This window comes from Coregonus clupeaformis, chromosome 27 (genome assembly GCF_020615455.1).
Source record: "Coregonus clupeaformis isolate EN_2021a chromosome 27, ASM2061545v1, whole genome shotgun sequence".
In the NCBI taxonomy this organism is placed as follows: Eukaryota; Metazoa; Chordata; class Actinopteri; order Salmoniformes; family Salmonidae; genus Coregonus; species Coregonus clupeaformis.
The window spans coordinates 13,603,034-13,625,279 of NC_059218.1; the positions used below are offsets into that span (position 1 = coordinate 13,603,034).

General features: G+C 44.1%; 1 protein-coding gene across 1 annotated transcript in view; it reads left to right on the plus strand.

Annotated features, from left to right (window-relative positions):
* LOC121541401 (multiple epidermal growth factor-like domains protein 10) overlaps positions 1–21,409 on the plus strand; it is a 199,420-nt gene extending 178,011 nt beyond the window's left edge. The window contains exons 19-25 of the mRNA XM_041850387.2: positions 5,466–5,594; positions 7,870–8,097; positions 8,425–8,552; positions 9,135–9,258; positions 19,792–19,836; positions 19,922–20,125; positions 20,335–21,409. Of these exons, the coding sequence (XP_041706321.2) occupies positions 5,466–5,594; positions 7,870–8,097; positions 8,425–8,552; positions 9,135–9,258; positions 19,792–19,836; positions 19,922–20,125; positions 20,335–20,501 (1,025 nt within the window). The 3' untranslated portion in view covers positions 20,502–21,409. The remainder of the gene's footprint in view (positions 1–5,465; positions 5,595–7,869; positions 8,098–8,424; positions 8,553–9,134; positions 9,259–19,791; positions 19,837–19,921; positions 20,126–20,334) is intronic.
* The last annotated feature ends 837 nt before the right edge of the window (positions 21,410–22,246 follow it).

The following is a 22,246-nucleotide window of genomic DNA, read 5'->3' on the forward strand; positions in this document are numbered from 1 at the left end:
GAACCCCCTGTCACGTCGCCTGAACCGTTCAATGGAGAATTGGACAAGTGCCGGGATTTTTGCTTCAGTGTGACTTGATTTTTCGGCAGAGACCACTGTCGTTTTCTACTGATTCATCTAAGGTACATTATGTTCTGGGGCTGTTAAGAGGGAAAGCTCTGGTTTGGGCTGAGGCTGTGTGCTCAGATCAAACTTTGACTGGATTGACTTTTGCTGATTTCTCTGCTAAATTGAAGACTGTTTTTGACCATCCTGACCATGTGGGTAATTCCTCCAAGATACTTTTTAATTTGAGGCAGGGTTCTAACAGTGTGGCAGAGTACTCTATTGAGTTCTGGACGTTGGCAGCGGACTCCAAGTGGAACAATGTGGCACTTCAAGGAGCATTTCTAAACGGTTTGAATGAAGCCATTAAGGATGAACTGGCTGCTCGTGATGAGCCACATGATTTACATTCTCTCGTTTCCCTGTCCATCAAGCTAGACAATCGGTTGCGGAGAGGCGTCGGGAGAGAGGCGATCGGCCACGTCTAGGAGGACGAGTTCCCAGCCTTCAACCACTCGAGTCTCGCCTCTCCGGAGTCGGCAGCTTCTTGTTCCTGATTCCATCCCGAGCACAGAGGAGGAACCTATGCAAGTGGGTCGAGCTCGACTACCTCCAGCAGAGCGGCAACGGCGCCTCCAGGCGGGTGAGTGCCTGTACTGTGGAGACGCCACACACATTCTGGCTACATGCCCTAAGCGGCCAAAAGACAAGGCTCGCTCGTAACGGTGGGTCTACTTGCGAGCCCAGAGTTAGATCCTGAACCCATCATTCCCCGGATATAAGTACCTGTAACCTTACGTTTCCAGAGTCATTCCCTGCCACTCTCAGCTCTCATAGACTCAGGTGCAGAAGATAACTTTATTAGCCACCAGTTCGTTACACAAGCTCGTATCCCCATGGAGCCACTACCTACCCCCATTCGGGTCACAGCCCTTGATGGGCGCCTCCTCCGGGAGATAACTCATCAAACCACCCCGTTTCCCTAGTGATTTCTGGCAATCATTGTGAAAGCATTCAGCTAAGAGTTATGTCTGGCTCAGCTACCTCCCTAATCCTTGGCTTCCCCTGGTTGGCTCTTCACAACCCACAAATTGATTGGACACGTCACACCATTCTCAGTTGGAGCACTAACTGCCATTCCGAGTGCCTGAGGTCAGCGGTTCCCCCCACTAAGTGTAACCCAACTCCTCCCTCAGCTCCTCTTGATCTGTCATCTGTCCCCAAAGAATACCATGACTTAGCGGAGGTTTTCAGTAAGGACAAGGCTCTGTCTCTACCACCACATAGGCCTTATGATTGCCCTATTGAACTGCTTCCTGGTGCTCCCTTGCCCTCTAGTCGGTTATACAATCTGTCCCGACCGGAAAGAGAGGCAATGGAGCAGTACATTGGTGATTCTCTGGTCTCGGGCATAATCCCGTCCCCTGTCTCTCCTTTGGGTGCAGGTTTCTTTTTCGTGGAAAAGAAGGACAAGTCGTTACGCCCCTGTATCGATTTCAGGGGTTTAAACAACATAACTGTCTAAAAACAAGTATCCCCTTCCACTCATCAACTCAGCTTTTGAACCTCTGCATGGCGCCACAGTGTTTTCCAAGCTCGACCTCAGGAATGCTTATCACCTTGTCCGAATCCGAAAGGGAGATGAGTGGAAAACCGCTTTCAACACTCCACTGGGACATTTTGAGTATTTGGTCATGCCCTTTGGGCTTTCAAATGCCCTGCGGTTTTCCAAGCCATGGTGAACGATGTTCTTAGGGATTTTTTGAACCGTTTTTGTCTTTGTATACCTGGATGATATTCTTGTTTTTCCAAGTCACCCGAGGAGCATGAGTCACACGTCCGTCAAGTCCTTCAACGGCTCTTGGAGAACAAGCTGTACGTCAAAGCAGAGAAGTGTGAGTTCCACAAACAGTCTACATCGTTCCTTGGATTCATAATTGAGAGCGGGCAGGTGAAGGCGGACCCCGAGAAGATCCGGGCAGTGACGGAATGGCCCACACCCACCAACCCGTAAGCAACTTCAACGATTTTTGGGCTTTGCTAACTTCTACCGTAGATTCATTAAGGGTTTTAGTAGAGTGGTGGCACCCCCTTACAAGACTCACATCTCCTAAAGTCCCTTTTCGGTGGTCCCCTGAGGCGGAGCAGGCGGTAGGGGGGTTTTGAAGGAACTGTTTTCCACCTCCCCGTGTTGATACACCCCAATACCTCTCTGCAGTTTGTTGTGGAGGTGGACGCGTCCGGACTCAGGTGTGGGAGCAGTCCTCTCCCAGCGCTCCCCCACTGACCAAAAGCTTCACCCCTGTGCTTTTTTCTCCAAGAAATTGTCACCCACAGAACGGAATTACGACGTTGGAAACCGGGAACTGCTGGCGGTCAAGCTTGCACTGGAAGAATGGCGGCACTGGCTGGATGGAGCTGAACTGCCGTTTGTGGTCTGGACTGACCACAAAAACTTGGCTTACATCCAAGCCACTAAGAGACTCAACTCACGCCAAGCCAGATGGGCCCTGTTTTTTAGTAGGTTTAACTTTATTCTTACATACAGACCGGGGTCAAGAAATGTTAAACCAGATGCTTTGTCCCGCCAGTTTGCTGACCCTTCGGAGACCAGCGAGCCTGAGGCAGTCCTGCCTTCCTCATGCGTCGTGGCGGCTGTTCAGTGGGGAGATCCGAGTCTCTTGTGAAGACTGCACTTGCCACGGACCCGGGACCGGGTGATGGACCTCCCAACCTACTCTTTGTTCCCGAGACGGTCCGGTCTCAGGTGTTGCAGTGGATTCACACCTCCCGTTTTGCTGGTCACCCTGGGATGAGACGCACGTTGACGCTGCTTAGGAGACATTTTTGGTGGCCTTCAATGGAAACTGACGTTCGGGCTTTTGTGGCAGCCTGTTCAACCTGTGCTCGGGCAAAGCCTCCCATCAGTCCCCTTCGGGGCTGCTGCTACCCCTCCCAGTTCCCAGCCGTCCCTGGTCCCACATTGCCAGGATTTTGTCACCGGCCTACCCAAGTCTGAAGGTAATGATACTATACTTACCATTGTGGACAGATTCTCTAAATCTGTCCACTATATAGCATTACCAAAATTACCGTCTGCCAGTGAGACAGCGGACCTCCTAGTCCAACATGTATTCCGTCCCCATGGAATACCTGTGGACATCGTATCTGATAGAGGCCCACAGTTTACTTCCCGTGTTTGGAAGGTTTTCTGTTCTGCTTTGGGTGCTTCCGTTAGTCTGTCCTCAGGGTTTCATCCCCAGACCAACGGTCAAACAGAAAGAGCCAATCAAAACCTCAAGCAACCCTTCGTTGTGTGGCTGCTCAACATCCATCATCCTGGGCCAAACATCTGCCCTGGATAGAGTACGCCCACAACTCCCTCACCGCCTCTGCCACCGGTCTTTCACCCTTCGAGGTTACCATGGGTTATCAACCCCCTCTGTTTCCTGCTCAGGAGAAGGAATTGGCTGTTCCTTCGGTTCAGGAGAACCTCCGCCGCTGCCAGAGAGTGTGGAGCGACCCGGGAAGCATTGCTTCGGACCACCGACAGGAACAAGACAACAGCGGATAGGAGCAGGACTCCCGCACCTGTGTTTCATCCTGGTCAAGAGGTTTGGCTGTCATCTAAGAACGTGCACCTCTTCGTACCGAATCACGCAAGCTGTCTCCTCGGTACCTGGGTCCGTTTGTGGTGGAGTCCATCATTAACCCCGCTGCGGTTCGTTTGAAGTTGCCTTCAGCCATGAAGATACACCCTACTTTCCACGTCTCCCAACTGAAACCTGTGTCCTCCAGCCTTTTGTGTCCGCCGGCTGATCCACCTCCACCTGTTCGCCTCATTGACGACCATCCGGCCTACACCGTCAGTAGGCTCCTGGACTCTCGGAGGCGGGGTAGGGGTCTCCAATACCTAGTCGATTGGGAAGGTTATGGACCAGAGGAGAGGTCTTGGGTCCCTAAGCGTTTTGTGTTGGATCCTCAGCTGATCACGGACTTCCATCACGACAACCCTGACAGGCCTGGTGGGTCGCCAGGTGGCGACCATTGAGGGGGGTACTGTTATGTGGGCAGCTTGTCTCTCCCTTTTCTGTTTCCCTTCCTCCTTGTTTTGTCCCCTCTTTTTCTGTTGTATCTGTATGTGTGTTTGTCCCCTTTATGTGGGTGTGTCTGGAGTGGATCAGGGGCGTGCTCAGGATCTGCCTCTCCTGTGCAGCTGCGGGTTGTTTCCAGTGATTCCTGCCTACGCAGCTGCATCCTATTCTCTCATCAACCTGCACTACTTATTCCTGGGCATGGCTCTCCACCGGCGCCAGATCGTTGTTCTTACCAGAGCGTTTTGGACATATCTCCCAAACCTGCCTGCCTTCCTGCCTGTCGGTCTGCCTGCCTGCCTGCCTGCCTGCCTGCCTGCCTGCCTCAGCCTCTCCTTCCTCCGGAGCCGACTAGCCCACTCTGTTCCTTTACTTCAGTTGTTTTTGGACTAAGACAATTTTTACTTTGATTAAATATTTTTGTTTCTTCCACTCCCTTTGTCGTGTTGTTTCTCTGAGTGCTGGGTTGAACCATAGCCTAACAGTGCTGCAGAGATGGTTGTCCTTCTGGAATGTTTTCCCATCTCCACAGATGAACTCTGGAGCTCTGTCAGCGTGACCATCGGGTTCTTGGTCATCTGCCTGACCAAGGCCCTTCTCCCCCAATTGCTTAGTTTGGCTGAGCGGCCAGCTCTCGGAAGAGTCTTGGTGGTTCCAAACTTCTTCCATTTAAGAATGATGGAGGCCACTGTGTTCTTTAGGACCTTCAATGCTGCAGAATTTTTTGGTACCCTACCCCAGATCTGTGCCTCGACACAATCCTGTCTCTGAGCTCTACGGACAATTTCTTCGACCTCATGGCTTGGTTTCTGCTCATGAAATGCACGGTCAACTTTGGGCCCTTATATAGACAGCCTTTCCAAATCATTTCCAATGAATTGAGCTGAGATTAAAAATGGGCTTCTTCTATAGAAATAAGTCCTTCCTCTCGCTAAATAGTAGAAAGCAGTTTATTAGGTCCTAGACTATGGCGACATCATCTACATGTATATGAATGCAGCTGCCACTTCATTAAAGCCATTAGATGCAGTTTATCATAGCGCACTGCGCTTTTTTATGGGCGACAATTTTTAAAAGTCTTCTTAAATTTGATATTTTGGTGCCCCTAGGGCAATTTAGGAAGCTGATTGAGGGCCATATTACTGATGAATGTGTTTGTTTTTTGTGACCATGTTTTTCTTTCTGCTTGCATTTTGTATATATATTTTGATGTGTAATTTATGTAATTCAGGGCTCATCTGTAAAAGAGACCTTGGTCTCAGTATGACTCCCTGATAAAAATAAAGGTTAAATAAAAATGTGTCTGTGCCTCTTGCCTGCTCTCAGAATGCCCCCCTGGTTCCTATGGTTATGGCTGTCGTCAGGTGTGCGACTGTCTCAACAACTCCACCTGTGATCATATGACCGGCACATGCTACTGCAACCCCGGCTGGAAGGGAGTGAGGTGTGACCAAGGTGAGAATGAGTATCCTTATTATAATTTTTTTTGTTTTTTTGGGGGGGGTAGAACAAGTATCTTTACATATTGTTATAAATCTGCTGTTGTTAAGACTGGTTCGAATCCCCCTTTCGACACCAGTGCGGCGTTTTGGGTGAGCGGTGAAAGGTTCCGAGGCGTGATTCAAACCTGGCACCTTTGGGATCAGAGCCGGACACGTTACTGCTGCTCCAAGTATAATATCAATATACTGTCCCTTAACAAACTGATCCATAGCCCCTACCACTAGGCCCTTGCTAGTGTCCCCTTACAAATCTGTAAGAGTAGGATAAGTAGCATTATGGTATTGTACCCTAACAATACCTTCTGAGAGGACGAATAAAGTTGAGTGTAATAGAAAATGACCTACAGAGAGGGAAACAAGTATTTGATCCCCTGCTGATTTTGTACGTTTGCCCACTGACAAATAAATGAACAGTCTATAATTTGAATGTTAGGTTTATTTGAACAGTGAGACAGAATAACAAACAAAAAAATCCAGAAAAACGCATGTCAAAAATGTTATGAATTTATTTGCATTTTAATGCAGGAAATAAGTATTTGACCCCCTCTCAATCAGAAAGATTTCTGGCTCCCAGGTGTCTTTTATACAGGTAACGAGCTGAGATTAGGAGCACACTCTTAAAGGGAGTGCTCCTAATCTCAGCTTGTTACCTATATAAAAGACACCTGTCCACAGAAGCAATCAATCAATCAGATTCCAAACTCTCCACCATGGCCAAGACCAAAGAGCTCTCCAAGGATGTCAGGGACAAGATTGTAGACCTACACAAGGCTGGAATGGGCTACAAGACCATCGCCAAGCAGCTTGGTGAGAAGGTGACAACAGTTGGTGTGATTATTCGCAAATGGAAGAAACACAAAATAACTGTCAATCTCCCTCGGCCTGGGGCTCCATGCAAGATCTCACCTCATGGAGTTGCAATGATCATGAGAACGGTGAGGAATCAGCCCAGAACTACACGGGAGGATCTTGCCAATTTTTTATATTTTTTATTTCCCCTTTATTTAACTAGGCAAGTCAGTTAAGAACAAATTCTTATTTACAATGACGGCTTACACTGGCCAAACCCGGATGACGCTGGGCCAATTGTGCGCCGCCCTATGGGACTCCCAATCACGGCCGGTTGTGATACAGTCTGGAATCGAACCAGGGGGTCTGTAGTGATGCCTCAAGCACGGAGATGCAGTGCCTTAGACCGCTGCGCCTCTCGGGAGCCCAATGATCTCAAGGCAGCTGGGACCATAGTCACCAAGAAAACAATTGGTAACACACTACGCCGTGAAGGACTGAAATCCTGCAGCGCCCGCAAGGTCCCCCTGTTGAAGAAAGCACATATATAGGGCCGTCTGAAGTTTGCCAATGAACATCTGAATGATTCAGAGGAGAACTGGGTGAAAGTGTTGTGGTCAGATGAGACCAAAATCGAGCTCTTTGGCCTCAACTCAACTCGCTGTGTTTGGAGGAGGAGGAATGCTGCCTATGACCCCAAGAACACCATCCACACCGTCAAACATGGAGGTGGAAACATTATGCTTTGGGGGTGTTTTTCTGCTAAGGGGACAGGACAACTTCACCGCATCAAAGGGACAATGGACAGGGCCATGTACCGTTAAATCTTGGGTGAGAACCTCCTTCCCTCAGCCAGGGCATTGAAAATGGGTCGTGGATGGGTATTCAAGCATGACAATGACCCAAAACACACAGCCAAGGCAACAAAGGAGTGGCTCAAGAAGAAGCACATTAAGGTCCTGGAGTGGCCTAGCCAGTCTCCAGACCTTAATCCCATAGAAATTCTGTGGAGGGAGCTGAAGGTTCGAGTTGCCAAACGTCAGCCTCGAAACCTTAATGACTTGGAGAAGATCTGCAAAAAGGAGTGGAACAAAATCCCTCCTGAGATGTGTGAAAACCTGGTGGCCAACTACAAGAAACGTCTGACGTCTGTGATTGTCAACAAGGGTTTTGCCACTAAGTACTAAGTCATGTTTTGCAGAGGGGTGAAATACTTATTTCTCTCATTAAAATGCAAATCAATTTATTACATTTTTGACATGCTTTTTTCTGGATTTTTTTGTTGTTATTCTGTCTCTCACTGTTCAAATAAACCTACCATTAAAATTATAGACTGATCATTTCTTTGTCAGTGGGCAAATGTACAAAATCAGCAGGGGATCAATTACTTTTTTCCCTCATTGTAGTCCTAACCACTCTCTCCTTCTTCCCCTACATAGCCGGTGTGGTGATCGCGGGCAACCCCAACAGCCTGACCAGTGCTGCCGTGCCTGTGGACTCCTACCAGATCAGTACCATTGCGGGTATCATCATCCTGGTGTTGCTGGTTATCTTCCTCCTCTTCCTCTTCATCGTCTACAGAAAGAAGCAGAAGGGCAAGGAGCCCACCATGCCTGCTGTCACCTACACGCCTGCCATGCGCATCACCGCAGACTACACCATTGCCGGTAAGCATGGGCACCATTTCCATAGTGATGCCCCGGCCCATGGGACCAGATTTGGTAGTACTATAGCTTCATCTTTTATCTACAGGTTCAATTAAATTGTGTATACTTGTATCCTGTGGTCAAATTAAATAACCATTACAGTACTGTGAAAATAGTTTTTTTCCTGCTCAGTTCAGTAAATACATTTAAATAGCCCTTCAAATCCCTATTGCACCGGAAATTAATAGGCACTGACCCTAACTTCCATATATTCTAATGTGGCTATACTTTTGATGAATGCTGTTTTAGTTTTGACTTAACTAAGCAGTCTATCTCTATCTCTTTCAGATGCAGCACTGCCACAAACAAGTCAGACACCCAGACATCCCAACAGCAACTACTTCTCCAACCCCAGTTACCACACTCTGACCCAGTGCACCAGTCCCCCACATGTCAACAACCTGCCCTATGGAAAGGTGAGACCTCTTTAATGGACTTGTGATGAAGAGCTCAGCTTCATGGTATATTCGCTGCTTCACTGAGTAGTGAGTTCACTACTTCCTGGAGTATACCACTTACAAACCCTCCCTATTAAACTACATTTTTAAGAGGGGTTAAAAGTGATTAATAAAATATAATCCATTTTAGATTTTATTTGATGGAATCATATACAGTACCAGTCAAAAGTTTGGACACACCTACTCATTCAAGGGTTTTTCTTTATTTGTACTATTTTTTACTTAATAGAATAATAGTGAAGACATCAAAACTATGAAAAAACACATATGGAATCATGTAGTAACCAAAGATGTGTTAAACAAATAGCCACCCCTTGTCTTGATGACAGCGTTGCGCACTCTTGGCATTCTCTCAACCAGCTTCACCTGGAATGCTTATTTACTGGTACTGATATATAGTCCTGTATATATGAATATAATGTACTGTAGGTGTCTAATAGCATTTTTCCACAACAAAAATGATAATGATCAGTAATTCCATACAATGTGTTATAAGCCTGGATCATTACCATAACCCCAGTGTTTTGGGATATATTTCAGGCTAAGAATAACCAGTTGTTTGTGAACCTGAAGAACGTGGACCAGAGGAAGAGGCCTCCCATTGTGGACCACACTGTAACCCTGCCTGCCGACTGGAAACATGGTGGCTGCTTCAACGAACTGGGTGAGAAGACACACCATGACACACACACACACACACACACGCACAGAGAAACATATCTCACACTTATTTTTAAAGTAAGTAGATTAAATACTGTTTGCATAGCCGTGTGAAGTAGGGGCCCTAATAAATTGAAATAAGTTTATAAATTGAAATTATATATATATAAAAAAGATTTCAAAAAATTATATTACTCCTGTCTGAACAGACATACCTAAAATCATTCAAAATACTACACCAGAGAGCATAATTTAGCCACAGAGGATCAATAGCTTCAAAAAAATTTGCTGCGGATGAAGTTTTATTTCAAGCACTTACAGTTGTGAAGACTGCAATTTGGGCGGCGTGCGTGCCAAATATAGAGCAGCTTCTTGCATTCTTGCATCTCCCGAGTGGCGCAGTGGCCACTAGAGATCCTGGTTCGAATCCAGGCTCTGTCGTAGCCGGCCGCGACCGGGAGACCCATGGGGCGGCGCGCAATTGGCCCAGGGTAAGGGAGGGAATGGCCGGCAGGGATGTAGCTCAGTTGATAGAGCATGGCGTTTGCAACGCCAGGGTTGTGGGTTCGATTCCCACAGGGGTATGAAAAAAATGAAAGAATGTATGCACTAACTAACTGTAAGTCGCTCGGGATAAGAGCGTCTGCTAAATGACTAAAATGTAAATGTAAAATGTGGCCATAGACATATAATCCATAGAAGGATTTTGGAATCTCTAACCCTGGCACTTTGACTCTTAAACTCATGGGTACACTAGCAATGGCTGCCAGTCCTGACTTGAATGGGAACTGCCATCTATGGATTATATTTCTATGGTTGGTTGCGGCTGTCAACTTGCTTTTCACAAATCTCAAAATACAATCCAGAGAAAAACGTAGTCATACCGTTCGGAAAGCAAATACAGTGGGGAGAACAAGTATTTGATACACTGCCGATTTTGCAGGTTTTCCTACTTACAAAGCATGTAAAAGTCTGTAATTTTTATCATAGGTACACTTCAACTGTGAGAGACGGAATCTAAAACAAAAATCCAGAAAATCACATTGTATGATTTGTAAGTAATTAATTTGCATTTTATTGCATAACATAAGTATTTGATACATCAGAAAAGCAGAACTTAATATTTGGTACAGAAACCTTTGTTTGCAATTACAGAGATCATACGTTTCCTGTAGGTCTTGACCAGGTTTGCACACAATGCAGCAGGGATTTTGGCCCACTCCTCCAAACAGACCTTCTCCAGATCCTTCAGGTTCCGGGGTTGTCGCGGGCAATACGGACTTTCAGCTCCCTCCAAAGATGTTCTATTGGGTTCAGGTCTGGAGACTGGCTAGGCCACTACAGAGGACCTTGCACGGCGCTTGTAACGCCAAGGTAGTGGGTTCGATCCCCGGGACCACCCATACACAAAAATGGATGCACGCATGACTGTAAGTCGCTTTGGATAAAAGCGTCTGCTAAATGGCATATTATATTATATTATATTATATTATATGCTTCTTATGGAGCCACTCCTTAGTTGCCCTGGCTGTGTGTTTTGGGTCGTTGTCATGCTGGAAGACCCAGCCACGACCCATCTTCAATGCTCTTACTGAGGGAAGGAGGTTGTTGGCCAAGATCTCGCGATACAATGCCCCATCCATCCTCCCCTCAATACGGTGCAGTCGTCCTGTCCCCTTTGCAGAAAAGCATCCCCAAAGAATGATGTTTCCACCTCCTTGCTTCACGGTTGGGATGGTGTTCTTGGGGTTGTACTCATCCTTCTTCTTCCTCCAAACACGGCGAGTGGAGTTTAGACCAAAAAGCTATATTTTTGTCTCATCAGACCACATTACCTTCTCCCATTCCTCCTCTGGATCATCCAGATGGTCATTGGTAAACTTCAGACGGGCCTGGACATGCGCTGGCTTGAGCAGGGGGACCTTGCGTGCGCTGCAGGATTTTAATCCATGACGGCGTAGTGTGTTACTAATGGTTTTCTTTGAGACTGTGGTCCCAGCTCTCTTCAGGTCATTGACCAGGTCCTGCCATGTAGTTCTGGGCTGATCCCTCACCTTCCTCATGATCATTGATGCCCCACGAGGTGAGATCTTGCTTGGAGCCCCAGACCGAGGGTGATTGACCGTCATCTTGAACTTCTTCCATTTTCTAATAATTGCGCCAACAGTTGTTGCCTTCTCACCAAGCTGCTTGCCTATTGTCCTGTAGCCCATCCCAGCCTTGTGCAGGTCTACAATTTTATCCCCGATGTCCTTACACAGCTCTCTGGTCTTGGCCATTGTGGAGAGGTTGGAGTCTGTTTGATTGAGTGTGTGGACAGGTGTCTTTTATACAGGTAACAAGTTCAAACAGGTGCAGTTAATACAGGTAATGAGTGGAGAACAGGAGGGCTTCTTAAAGAAAAACTAACAGGTCTGTGAGAGCCGGAATTCTTACTGGTTGGTAGGTGATCAAATACTAATGTCATGCAATAAAATGCAAAATAATTACTTAAAAATCATACAATGTGATTTTCTGGATTTTTGTTTTATATTCCGTCTCTCACAGTTGAAGTGTACCTATGGTAAACATTACAGACCTCTACATGCTTTGTAAGTAGGAAAACCTGCAAAATCGGTAGTGTATCAAATACTTGTTCTCCCCACTGTACCTACTGCTGAAAAGAGTAGACTAATCTATCTGTAGAAGCCCCCCAAAAATTCAACTACTTTTGAGCGATTCTGAGGGAACAGCACTGTTTTTCAAAGTAGCTTATTTTGAGCTAGGCTATTGTCACAAGCGCATCAGCCATCACCTGTGAGTAATCTAGGCTTCATCTACGGGTGAGTCAGTGACCACGTTTACATGCACACAGTATTCTGGATAGTAGTTCACATTCCGCTTAAGGTCTGATTCATGATAAGCTGTTTACATGCACCTTTGATATCCCGCTCATGAGTATCCCTGTACCCATAAATAAACAGAATATTCCTAATTTAAGTTCATATGGGTTAAATGGAATAGTAACTGAAATATGGACACTGACTGTAGGCCTATAACCTCTCACATGTAGCGTCATATAATATTAACTCCTGCAGAATTATGTATTTCTTGCAGTTAAATTATATAACAAATGTAGATTTTGTCTCGGGAGCAGGAGTGGAGAAATATGATTTCTTGCTTTCAGCATCTCTTGAGAAAATGCAAATACATGTGTAATGTGTTATCTTTGACACTGTTATGCAAGCAGACAATATTTCAACCACATAAAATATTCACCCAAGACAAACTGAAGTCTTATCAGAGATGTGTTTCATCGTTTTATCAACTTTTCATTTCCTTAAATCCGGTCAAACTGATGGCATTGGACATTTTGCACAGGATCAATCTTTCCACTGTTTCGGAGTTATTTAATTTTCTCCCCGGTACCTAAATGAAACAGACAACTTTACTGGTGTTAACTAGATTACTAATGCATTCATTGTATCGATGTAAGAAATTATTCTGGTGAGCACTACTTTATTTAATCTTCTGGGGCAACAAGTTATGACAGAAGAGAAGCTGCATGTATATAACTATAGTTGACAAACAAATGGCCTACAGAATGTTGGAAATTAGACTATAATATGGTCTACCAAATTTCAGAAATTATAAGCAGAAACGTGTCTAAATTAGGGGTGAAGGTAGCCAGTAGGCAATACGGTCCAGTATGGAGTATCAGCAAAATGAATTACAGTGCATTCGGAAAGTATTCAGACCCCTAGACTTTTTCCACATTTTGTTACGTTACCACCTTATTCTAACATTAATTAAGTTGTTTTTTTCCCTCATCAATTTACACACAATACCCCATAATGACAAAGCAAAAACACGTTTTTAAAATGTTTTGAAATAAATAAATAATGAAAATGAAATGTCACATTTACATAAGTATTCAGACCCTTTACTCAGTACTTTGTTGAAGCACCTTTGGCAGCGATTACAGCCTCAAGTCTTGTTGGGTATGAAGACGCTATAAACTTGGCACACCTGTATTTGGGGAGTTTCTCCCATTCTTCTCTGCAGATCCTCTCAAGCTCAGTCAGGTTTGATGGGGAGCGTTGCTGCACAGCTATTTTCAGGTCTCTCCAGAGATGTTCAATTGGAATCAAGTCCGGGCTCTGGCTGGGCCACTCAAGGACATTCAGAGACTTGTCCCAAAGCGGATTCCTGCGTTGTCTTGGCTATGTGCTTAGGGTCGTTGTCCTGTTGGAAGGTGAAACTTCGCCCCAGTCTGAGGTCTTGATCGCTCTGGAGCAGGTTTTCATCAAGGATCTCTCTGTACTTTGCTCAGTTCATCTTTCCCTCAACCCTGACTAGTCTCCCAGTCCCTGCCACTGAAAAACATCCCCACAGCATAATGCTGCCACCACCATGTTTTACCGTAGGGATGGTGCCAGGTTTCCTCCAGACGTGACGCTTGGCATTCAGGCCAAAGAGTTCAATCTTGGTTTCATCAGACCAGAGAATCTTGTTTCTCCTGGTCTGAGAGTCCTATAGGTGCCTTTTGGCAAACTCCAAGCGAGCTGTCATGTGCCTTTTACTGAGGAGTTGCTTCCGTCTGGCCACTCTACCATAAAGGCCTAATTTGTGGAGTGCTGCAGAGATGGTTGGCCTTCTGGAAGTTTCTCCCATCTCCACAGAGAAACTCTGGAGCTCTGTCAGAGTCACCATCGGGTTCTTGGTCACCTCCCTGACCAAGGCCCTTCTCCCCCGATTCCTCAGTTTGGCCGGGCGGCCAGCTCTAGGAAGAGTCTTGGTGATTCCAAACTTTTTCCATTTAAGAATGATGGTGGCCACCATGTTCTTGGGGACCTTCAATGCTGCAGACATTTTTTGGTACCCTTCCTCAGATCTGTGCCTCGACACAATCCTGTCTCGGAGCTCTACGGACAATTCCTTCAACCTCATGGCTTGGTTTTGGTCTGACATGCACTGTCAACTGTGGAACCTTATATAGACAGATGTGTGCCTGTCCAATATATTGAATTTACCACAAGTGGACAAGTTGTAGAAATATCTCAAGGCTGATCAATGGAAACAGGATGCACCTTAGCTTATTTTTGAGTCTCATAGCAAAGGGTCTGAATACTTATGTAAATTTATTTTTAATGAATTTGCAAGAATGTCTACAAACCTGTTTTCGCTTTGTCATTATGGGGTATTGTGTGTAGATTGATGTGAAATAAATGTATTTAATTCATTTTAGAATAAGGCTGTAACGTAACAAAATGTGTAAAACGTCAAGGGTCTGAATACTTTCCGAATGCACTGTATGATGGAATTATTATGGTGGATCGTACTGTGCAGGTAGCATACTTTTTGAAGTGATTTGTTTGACGATCATATGAAAACATCACAAAAAACCCATGATATGCGAAAATGAGCCTGCGCAGACCGGAAAAAACAACAGTAAACGGGATAAGATGTTTACATGCCACGGCATCCTGTCTAAGATCAGCATATCCCAGGCATCTTATCCAGGTTTCTCATAACCGGGATACAAGCTTTTGCGGGTTATTGTAAACGGGATATGATATGCATCAACTCAAAAACTGATTATATACTGTACCAGTCAAAAGTTTGGACACACCTACTTATTCAAGGGTTTTTCTTTATTTTTACTATTTTCTACATTGTGTTATCCTCAAATCGGGCGAAGAAGGTGTTTAGCTTGTCTGGAAGCAAGACGTCGGTGTCCGCGACGTGGCTGGTTTTCCTTTTGTAATCCGTGATTGTCTGTAGAACCTGCCACATACGTCTCGTGTCTGAGCCGTTGAATTGCGACTCCACTTTGTCTCTATACTGATGTTTTGCCAGTTTAATTGCCTTGCGGAGTGAGTAGCTACACTGTTTGTATTCTGCCATATTCCCAGTCACCTTGCCATGGTTGAATGTGGTGGTTCGCGCTTTCAGATTGGCACGAATACTGCCATCTATCCACGGCTTCTGGTTAGGGTAGGTTTTAATAGTCACAGTGGGTACAACATCACCTGTACACTTCCTGATAAACTCAGTCACCGTTTCAGTGTATTCGTAAAAATTATTTTTGGAAGCTATCTGGAACATATCCCAGTCCGCGTGATCAAAACAGTCTTGAAGCGTGGATTCCGATTGGTCAGACCAGCGTTGAATAGTCCTTAGCACGGGTATTTCCTGTTTGAGTTTCTGCCTATAGGAAGGGAGGAGCAAAATGGAGTCGTGGTCAGATTTGCCGAAATGAAGGCGGTGAAGGGCCTTATAACCATCCAGGAAGTTCTAATAGCAATGGTCGAGGATTTTGGCAGCGCGAGCAATTAGCAACACCCTGATACCATGTAACAGAGAATGTAGACTAGAGAGGGTGGTGGAGTAAAAACTCCAAAAAGAGTTTGTTGACTTCATCGGCAATGCCCTCTGTCCTCCTTCACCCGCCTCTACCCCCTACCCTCTGTAGTGAGGAGTTATGAGTCCCGCTCCTCTGACTGAACGGGAGGCACAGGCAGGGAGGAGGTCATTGATTTACTACTCTATAAAAGGACTGTGTGAATTATTCAAAAGAAGATTACATGCATAAACAGCAGGAATCAATATAGCCACATCCCAAATGGCACCCTATTCCCTTTATAGTGCACTGCTTTTGACCAGGGATTCCCTATGGGCCCTGGTCAAAAGCAGTGCAAAGCAGGGCACTATAATGGGAAATGGTCAATTGGGGATGCAGCCTCTGTGTTGGCACTTTTGCATTTAGGTAAACAGGAGGTAGCTAGCTATATAGCCCTAATGTAAAGATGAGGCTGTCTCTGGTTGGCTTGGCTGGACTGAGCTCAGCTATATGGCTGACGGATGGGGCTGCATAGACTTCACTGGTCTCTCTGTTTTCAAGAGGCAACGCTATGTCACACTCATGCGCATGCATACACACATGCACACACGATACACACCAACTGTATCTTTTATCTTAGGCTAGACCACCAGAGTGTGGGGGGGCAGGGGGGCATCTTTGAGCAGTCAGTCAGACGCCCTCTTGACCCTGACCCAGAGGTCAGAGGTCATGGCGCACTGGACCTAACCCCCAAGAGGACAGGGATGGAGACAGCCACACTGTGTGTGTATTTGGGTGTGGGACGGGGTGTGTGTGTGTGTGTGTCTGTCTGTGCGAGTTGACTGTACAAAAGGTTTTCTCCACAGTATCATGCGTGTAAACAAATGATAGCAATGCTACAGTGTTTGTGTTTTAGTTTACCTTTTATTACTAGAGCCTGGTTTTTAAGGCACTAAACATCACACACACGTGTGCTCCGTTGTATGTGTACAGCTGTATTTCTGTCCCATTTCCTGCAGGATATTTGAATATGTGAATATTGAATGTGCGTGGTTTATTTATGGTGGGTGTTTGTGCACATCAGTAGATTGCGCTCCAGTCAACAGGAAACCCGGGGTGTGTGGAAGTATCTGATTAGATTCGGGACAGAGTACAGTAAATAAAATCCTGTCCACCTGCTGAGGGGGTGAGGGGGTGGGGGTTTGGTGTTGTACCTCCCTTTAGCACCCCCCTGTAAATGTACCCCCATAAACAACAATTTATCACCAGCTCAAGATGTATCACTGTTAAGAGAAGAGCAGATGCAGTCAGGTCCAAAATTATTGGCACCCTCGATAAAGATGACCAAAAAAGACTGGATGAAATAAATCATACAAATACGGAGCTACAAATCCGGAGCTAAAAAAAAAAGGGAACATTTTATTATTTTATACTAATACAATTGCTGAGAGAAAGAGATTTTGTTTAACAAGTGATAAAAAAATGTCTCAAATAGATATGTGTCAAATGCTAGCAGATACCCATAGACATCCAGTCACTGCACGCAGAGACATAAAAATGGTATCAAAGAGTTCATCTGACTCTGGGGAAGTTGATAAAGGGCCTCTTTGCCATAATCCTGAAGTATCCCTTTAAACTATTGTTTCTTCAGCTCTTTGTTTTCTTCCTGGCTATGTGTTTAGGTTCCACTCTGATCAGGCCCTATGAGGGGCTTTAGATGATACACCAAGTACACAAAACCAACCACCAGGATCACAATCTTCTTCCTAACACTGCCAGAAACATATCAAGGTCTAGCAGGGGCTGGGGCTAGAGGACCACTATAGGAAGCCATATCTTGAATATGTGTAGTCCTTGTTCCCTTCCTTTGGAGCAGGGATGGGCAACTCCAGTTAAGTGTGCCTTGAATTCTAAATAAATAAATCACAGACAGTGTCACCAGCAAAGCACCCCCACACCATCACACCTCCTCCATGCTTCACGGTGGGAACCACACATACGGAGATCATCCGTTCACCTACTCTACGTCTCACAAAGACACGGCAGTTGGATCCAAAAATCTCACATTTGGACTCATCAGACCAAAGGACAGATTTCCACTGGTCTAATGTCCATTGTTTGTGTTTCTTGGCCCAACCAAGTATCTTCTTCTTATTGGTGTCCTTTAGTAGTGGTTTCTTTGCAGCAATTCGACCATGAAGGCCTGATTCATGCAGTCTCCTCTGAACAGTTGATGTTGAGATGTGTCTGTTACTTTAACTCTGTGAAGCATTTATTTGGGCTGCAATTTCTGAGGTGCGTTTAACTCTAATGAACTTATCCTCTGCAGCAGAGGTAACTCTGGGTCTTCCTTTCATGTGGCGGTCCTCATGAGAGCCAGTTTCATCATAGCGCTTGATAGTTTTTGCGACTGCACTTGAAGAAACTTTCAAAGTTCTTGACATTTTCCAGATTGACTGTCTTAAAGTAATGATGGACTGTTGTTTCTCTTTGCTTATTTGAGCAGTTCTTGCCATAATATGAACTTGGTCTTTTACCAAATAGGGCTATCTTCTGTATACCCCCCCTACCTTGTCACAACACAACTGAATGGCTTAAACGCATTAAGGGGGAAATACATTCCACAAATTAACTTTTAACAAGGCACACCTGTTAATTGAAATGCATTCCAGGTGACTACCTCATGAAGCTGGTTGAGAGAAAGCCAAGGGTGTGCAAAGCTGTCAACAAGGCAAAGGGTGGCTACTTTGAAGAATATTAAATATCAAAAATATTTTGATTTAACACTTTTTTGGTTACTACATTATTCCATATGTGTTATTTCATAGTTTTGATGTATTCACTTTTTATACTACAATGTAGAAAATAGTAAAAATAAAGAAAAACTCTTGAATGAGTAGCTTTTCTAAAACATTTCACCGGTAGTGTATATACTGAACAAAAATATAAACGCAACATGTAAAGTGTTGGTCCCATGTTTCATGAGCTTAAATATAAGATCCTATTTTATTTATACTTATTTCTCTCAAATTTTGTGAAATCCATAGATTAGGGCCTAATAAATGTATTTCAATTGACTGATTTTCTTATATGAACTGTAACTCAGTAAAATCTTTGAAACTGTTGCATTTTGCATTTACATTTTTGTTCTTATTCCTTAAGATTCATTTTGGATCCAAATATGTTTTTTTATGAAGATAAACATTATATTGTTAGATTATAGGAGTAACTCTGGTAGGCCTAAAACATTCTTCTTCACCTCAAGTTCAGATGTTTGAGAAAGTTGGAGCGCCGGTGCGCATTGCCTTCATATCATAGGCCTGCAGTATAAAGGCTAATAGCCACACCACACTAAACCTTCACAAAAGATTCTAAACTTTATTAAGGTAATATCAAAAGTAAGTCAAGCCATTGTTTATTGGGAAAATACGATCAGGATATTATATCACGGAAAACACAACATTACATTTGGCCAAAGAAAATGGCTAAAAATAATGGAACGAAACTCCTGCGACCTAGTTTAAACCTTTACAAAAGTTTTTAAAAGGCTATATTACAGCAATTACCAAGAAAGGCTAGTGCCTACCGTACCCAACAAATGACAGCAATAAGCAAATTATATTTATTTTACAACAGGCCTAACCTATCTTAAACTCAATACGGAACACACAATTCAAAAGACCGATCAAACTTAATTTAGCTAACGAAAATGTATCAACAGAATGAAACAAAACATGTTTTGCATAGGCTATTTAAAGAAATGCTTTAGATTAATAAATAGGCCTACAATAATAACAATGATGTACAATAATAATAATGATAAAACGAATGATAATAAATACGAAAAAATATATAAATTGTTCCAAAATTGCATCCTACCTGAACAGCGAGTTGCACAGTAGCCTGCATTTGGCCATTTGTGTGGTATTAAAAAACATTCTGCTAATGTCTTTTATCATGTAAATGATATACAAATTCCCACACCCTGCTAAAACAAAATGCCCATGGGTGGAAATCCCAGAAATGCATCTGCTCAACTGTATGCTACGCAAATGTGATTATAGATACATACAATGCGTTACAAATTGTTCTTATTTTTTCACAACGACCCCCCCTGTCCAGCACCCCCAACTCAAAACATCTTCCCGCAGCTATGACCATATGTATCATTATAGCATACTTATGTAATTTTCATACAATTCTTTGATGTACCAGGAGCTTATGGAGTGGACCTACGATACATGGAAAAATCCCTGACAGGTAGGCTCTTATTATATCATAATAAAACACACAGTCACAATTGGTTAGTTTGAATCTCTGACTGTTCCTTCTCTCTATCACACAGACCTGGTGAAGGGAATGCCCTATCACGCCAGCTCCTGCTCCCTCAACAGCTCAGAGAATCCCTACGCCACCATCAAGGACCCGCCTCTCCTGATTCCCAAAGTAGAGTGCGGCTACGTTGAGATGAAGTCACCCACGCGACGAGACCCTCCCAATGCCGAGATCAACAATGCCAGCCCCACCAATAAGAATGTCTACGAAGTCGGTGAGGAACAGTAGGATTTTTTTCTCTCTTGCTTTTAGCCTATAACCATCCATTATGATCATTGAAGGTCCTGTCTGGTCCCCAAACTTTATTTTGTCAGATTCTGTAGGACAAACTCAGATGAAAGTACTGTAGCTTCCCCAAAGTTTAAACAAGTAATGTCATTGCTATTTTGCTAACGCTCACTCTGAAAATGCTTCTATTTCCAGAGCCCACTGTCAACGCCATCTGCTCAACTGGGAACAGCAACGGTCAAGGACCCTTTGGCCTGGATCCGTACGACCTACCAAAAGACAGCCACATCCCCTGTCACTATGACCTCCTGCCCACACGGGACAGCCCTCCGTTGCCCCACAAGGAACTAGATAGTGAATAAGCTCCCAGAGAATCCCCCCATAAAAAACTGGACAGCGAATGAGCTCCCAGAGACACAACAGAGACCCCAACAGAGACTACCATGGCTCAGCCAATGAATGGCCCTCATTTGCTGGCATATACTGTATGCTCATTCGCTGTATATCCCCATCGCCATTCTACTCATTTTTTTATTTATTTTTTTATTTTATTTACTATCACCATAATCATTCTTAATCACTTATTTTTTTTCGCAGAGAGGAACTTTTGTTGCCTCGTTTGTCACATTCACCATTTTCTTTACTATCAACATAGACATGAGTGTTATTTGCAAAAACGTTGGTATGTCGAGGTGCTTGAGTAATATTGATGTACAGCTTTTTACAGCTTTTCCTATGCTAGGTACAATGAAAAACATAAGTGTTCAGTAAGTCATCACTTGCCTTTTAAAATATATAGTGTACAAATACAAAACAAACCTCAATTTATTTTTGTAATGATGAAAATGAACTTAAACAGTTTTCTTCCATTTTTTGTTTTCTTCGTTTTTTGTTATTAGTACTGTACGATTGAGCATTTTTTTGTTGTTTGTTTGTTTGACAATTTAACTGTTATCGTTGTTGACAAATCTTAATCTTGTTTAGTCTGACATCAATACTAAAGTTAACCAAAGGTTTAAGTGTCATAGTATAAATCTTTTTAAAGCTCATTTCGCTCTTTTAGTGGTGGATTATGAGCAAATAGTTGAATGGTGGCAAGCATTCAATCGCACAGTTTGAGGTCTGTTATAGCTCAGACACAGCGTGTACGGTAGGTGCACCTCTGTACAGAGTGTCGCCAGGCAATCTCTTTTGTGTTTTCAGCCTTGTTAAAATACTCCAAGGTGGCAGTAGCGTTTTTTGTTTGTGCATGTGCGTGTGTTGCTTAGTTTATGGTCTAGATTCCAATATTATCTAGCTAGCTATCTGCGCTAATTTTGCTATTTTGTAGAAAGCCCTTGTTGATACTAGCCAGATGGCCACTACTAGATAACAACCTAGCAAGATGACAAAGAAACAATTTAATTCACTCACCATAATCCCATACTGCCAGTGCCAGCCCATAGCCAAATGTTTAGCTAGCTAACGTTAGCATATTTGCTAGATACCACAACATAGCTAGCTAAGGACACTGCACTAACTCGCCAGCTAACACAGGCAGCTGTTTCATGGAAACGAATCCATTGTGATTTAATTATAATGTCAATACTAGCTACAGTGGTTAGCTAGCTTGGAGGAAGTATTTAGTGTTGTGTGCATTGCGTCTGTGCACTTAGCTAGCTACCATCCTATAGCCTACATTGCATATTAAATGTGACTGGCTCATGACATTTAACCGTGGATGTATGGAGAAAATGCCCTCTTTTTTTCCTTTTTGTTGTCACTCCTGTTGGCTCACCCACGTGGGGGTTCATGCTCTCTGATTAGCTCAAGTTGTTGGCCAATAACGAGCATTGCGATTCTGCAAGTAGAAATGGCACGTTCGTCGCTACCAGGTCGGCACTCAGTAGGTACCGCTTTTGTTCTAGCAAGAGAAGGAACGGCCTCTCACCGTGACCTATCGGCAGTCTATCGGAAGTGGGATTCACGGTGTGTTTCATGCTTTAGAGTTCTGTTACTATAAGCGGTTTGTGTTTTGTGTCAGCTACCATTGTGAGAACAAGTTTAAATGTATTGGCATAATACTTTAATGACACCTCATAAGAATGACATAAAGCCTGTTATAACT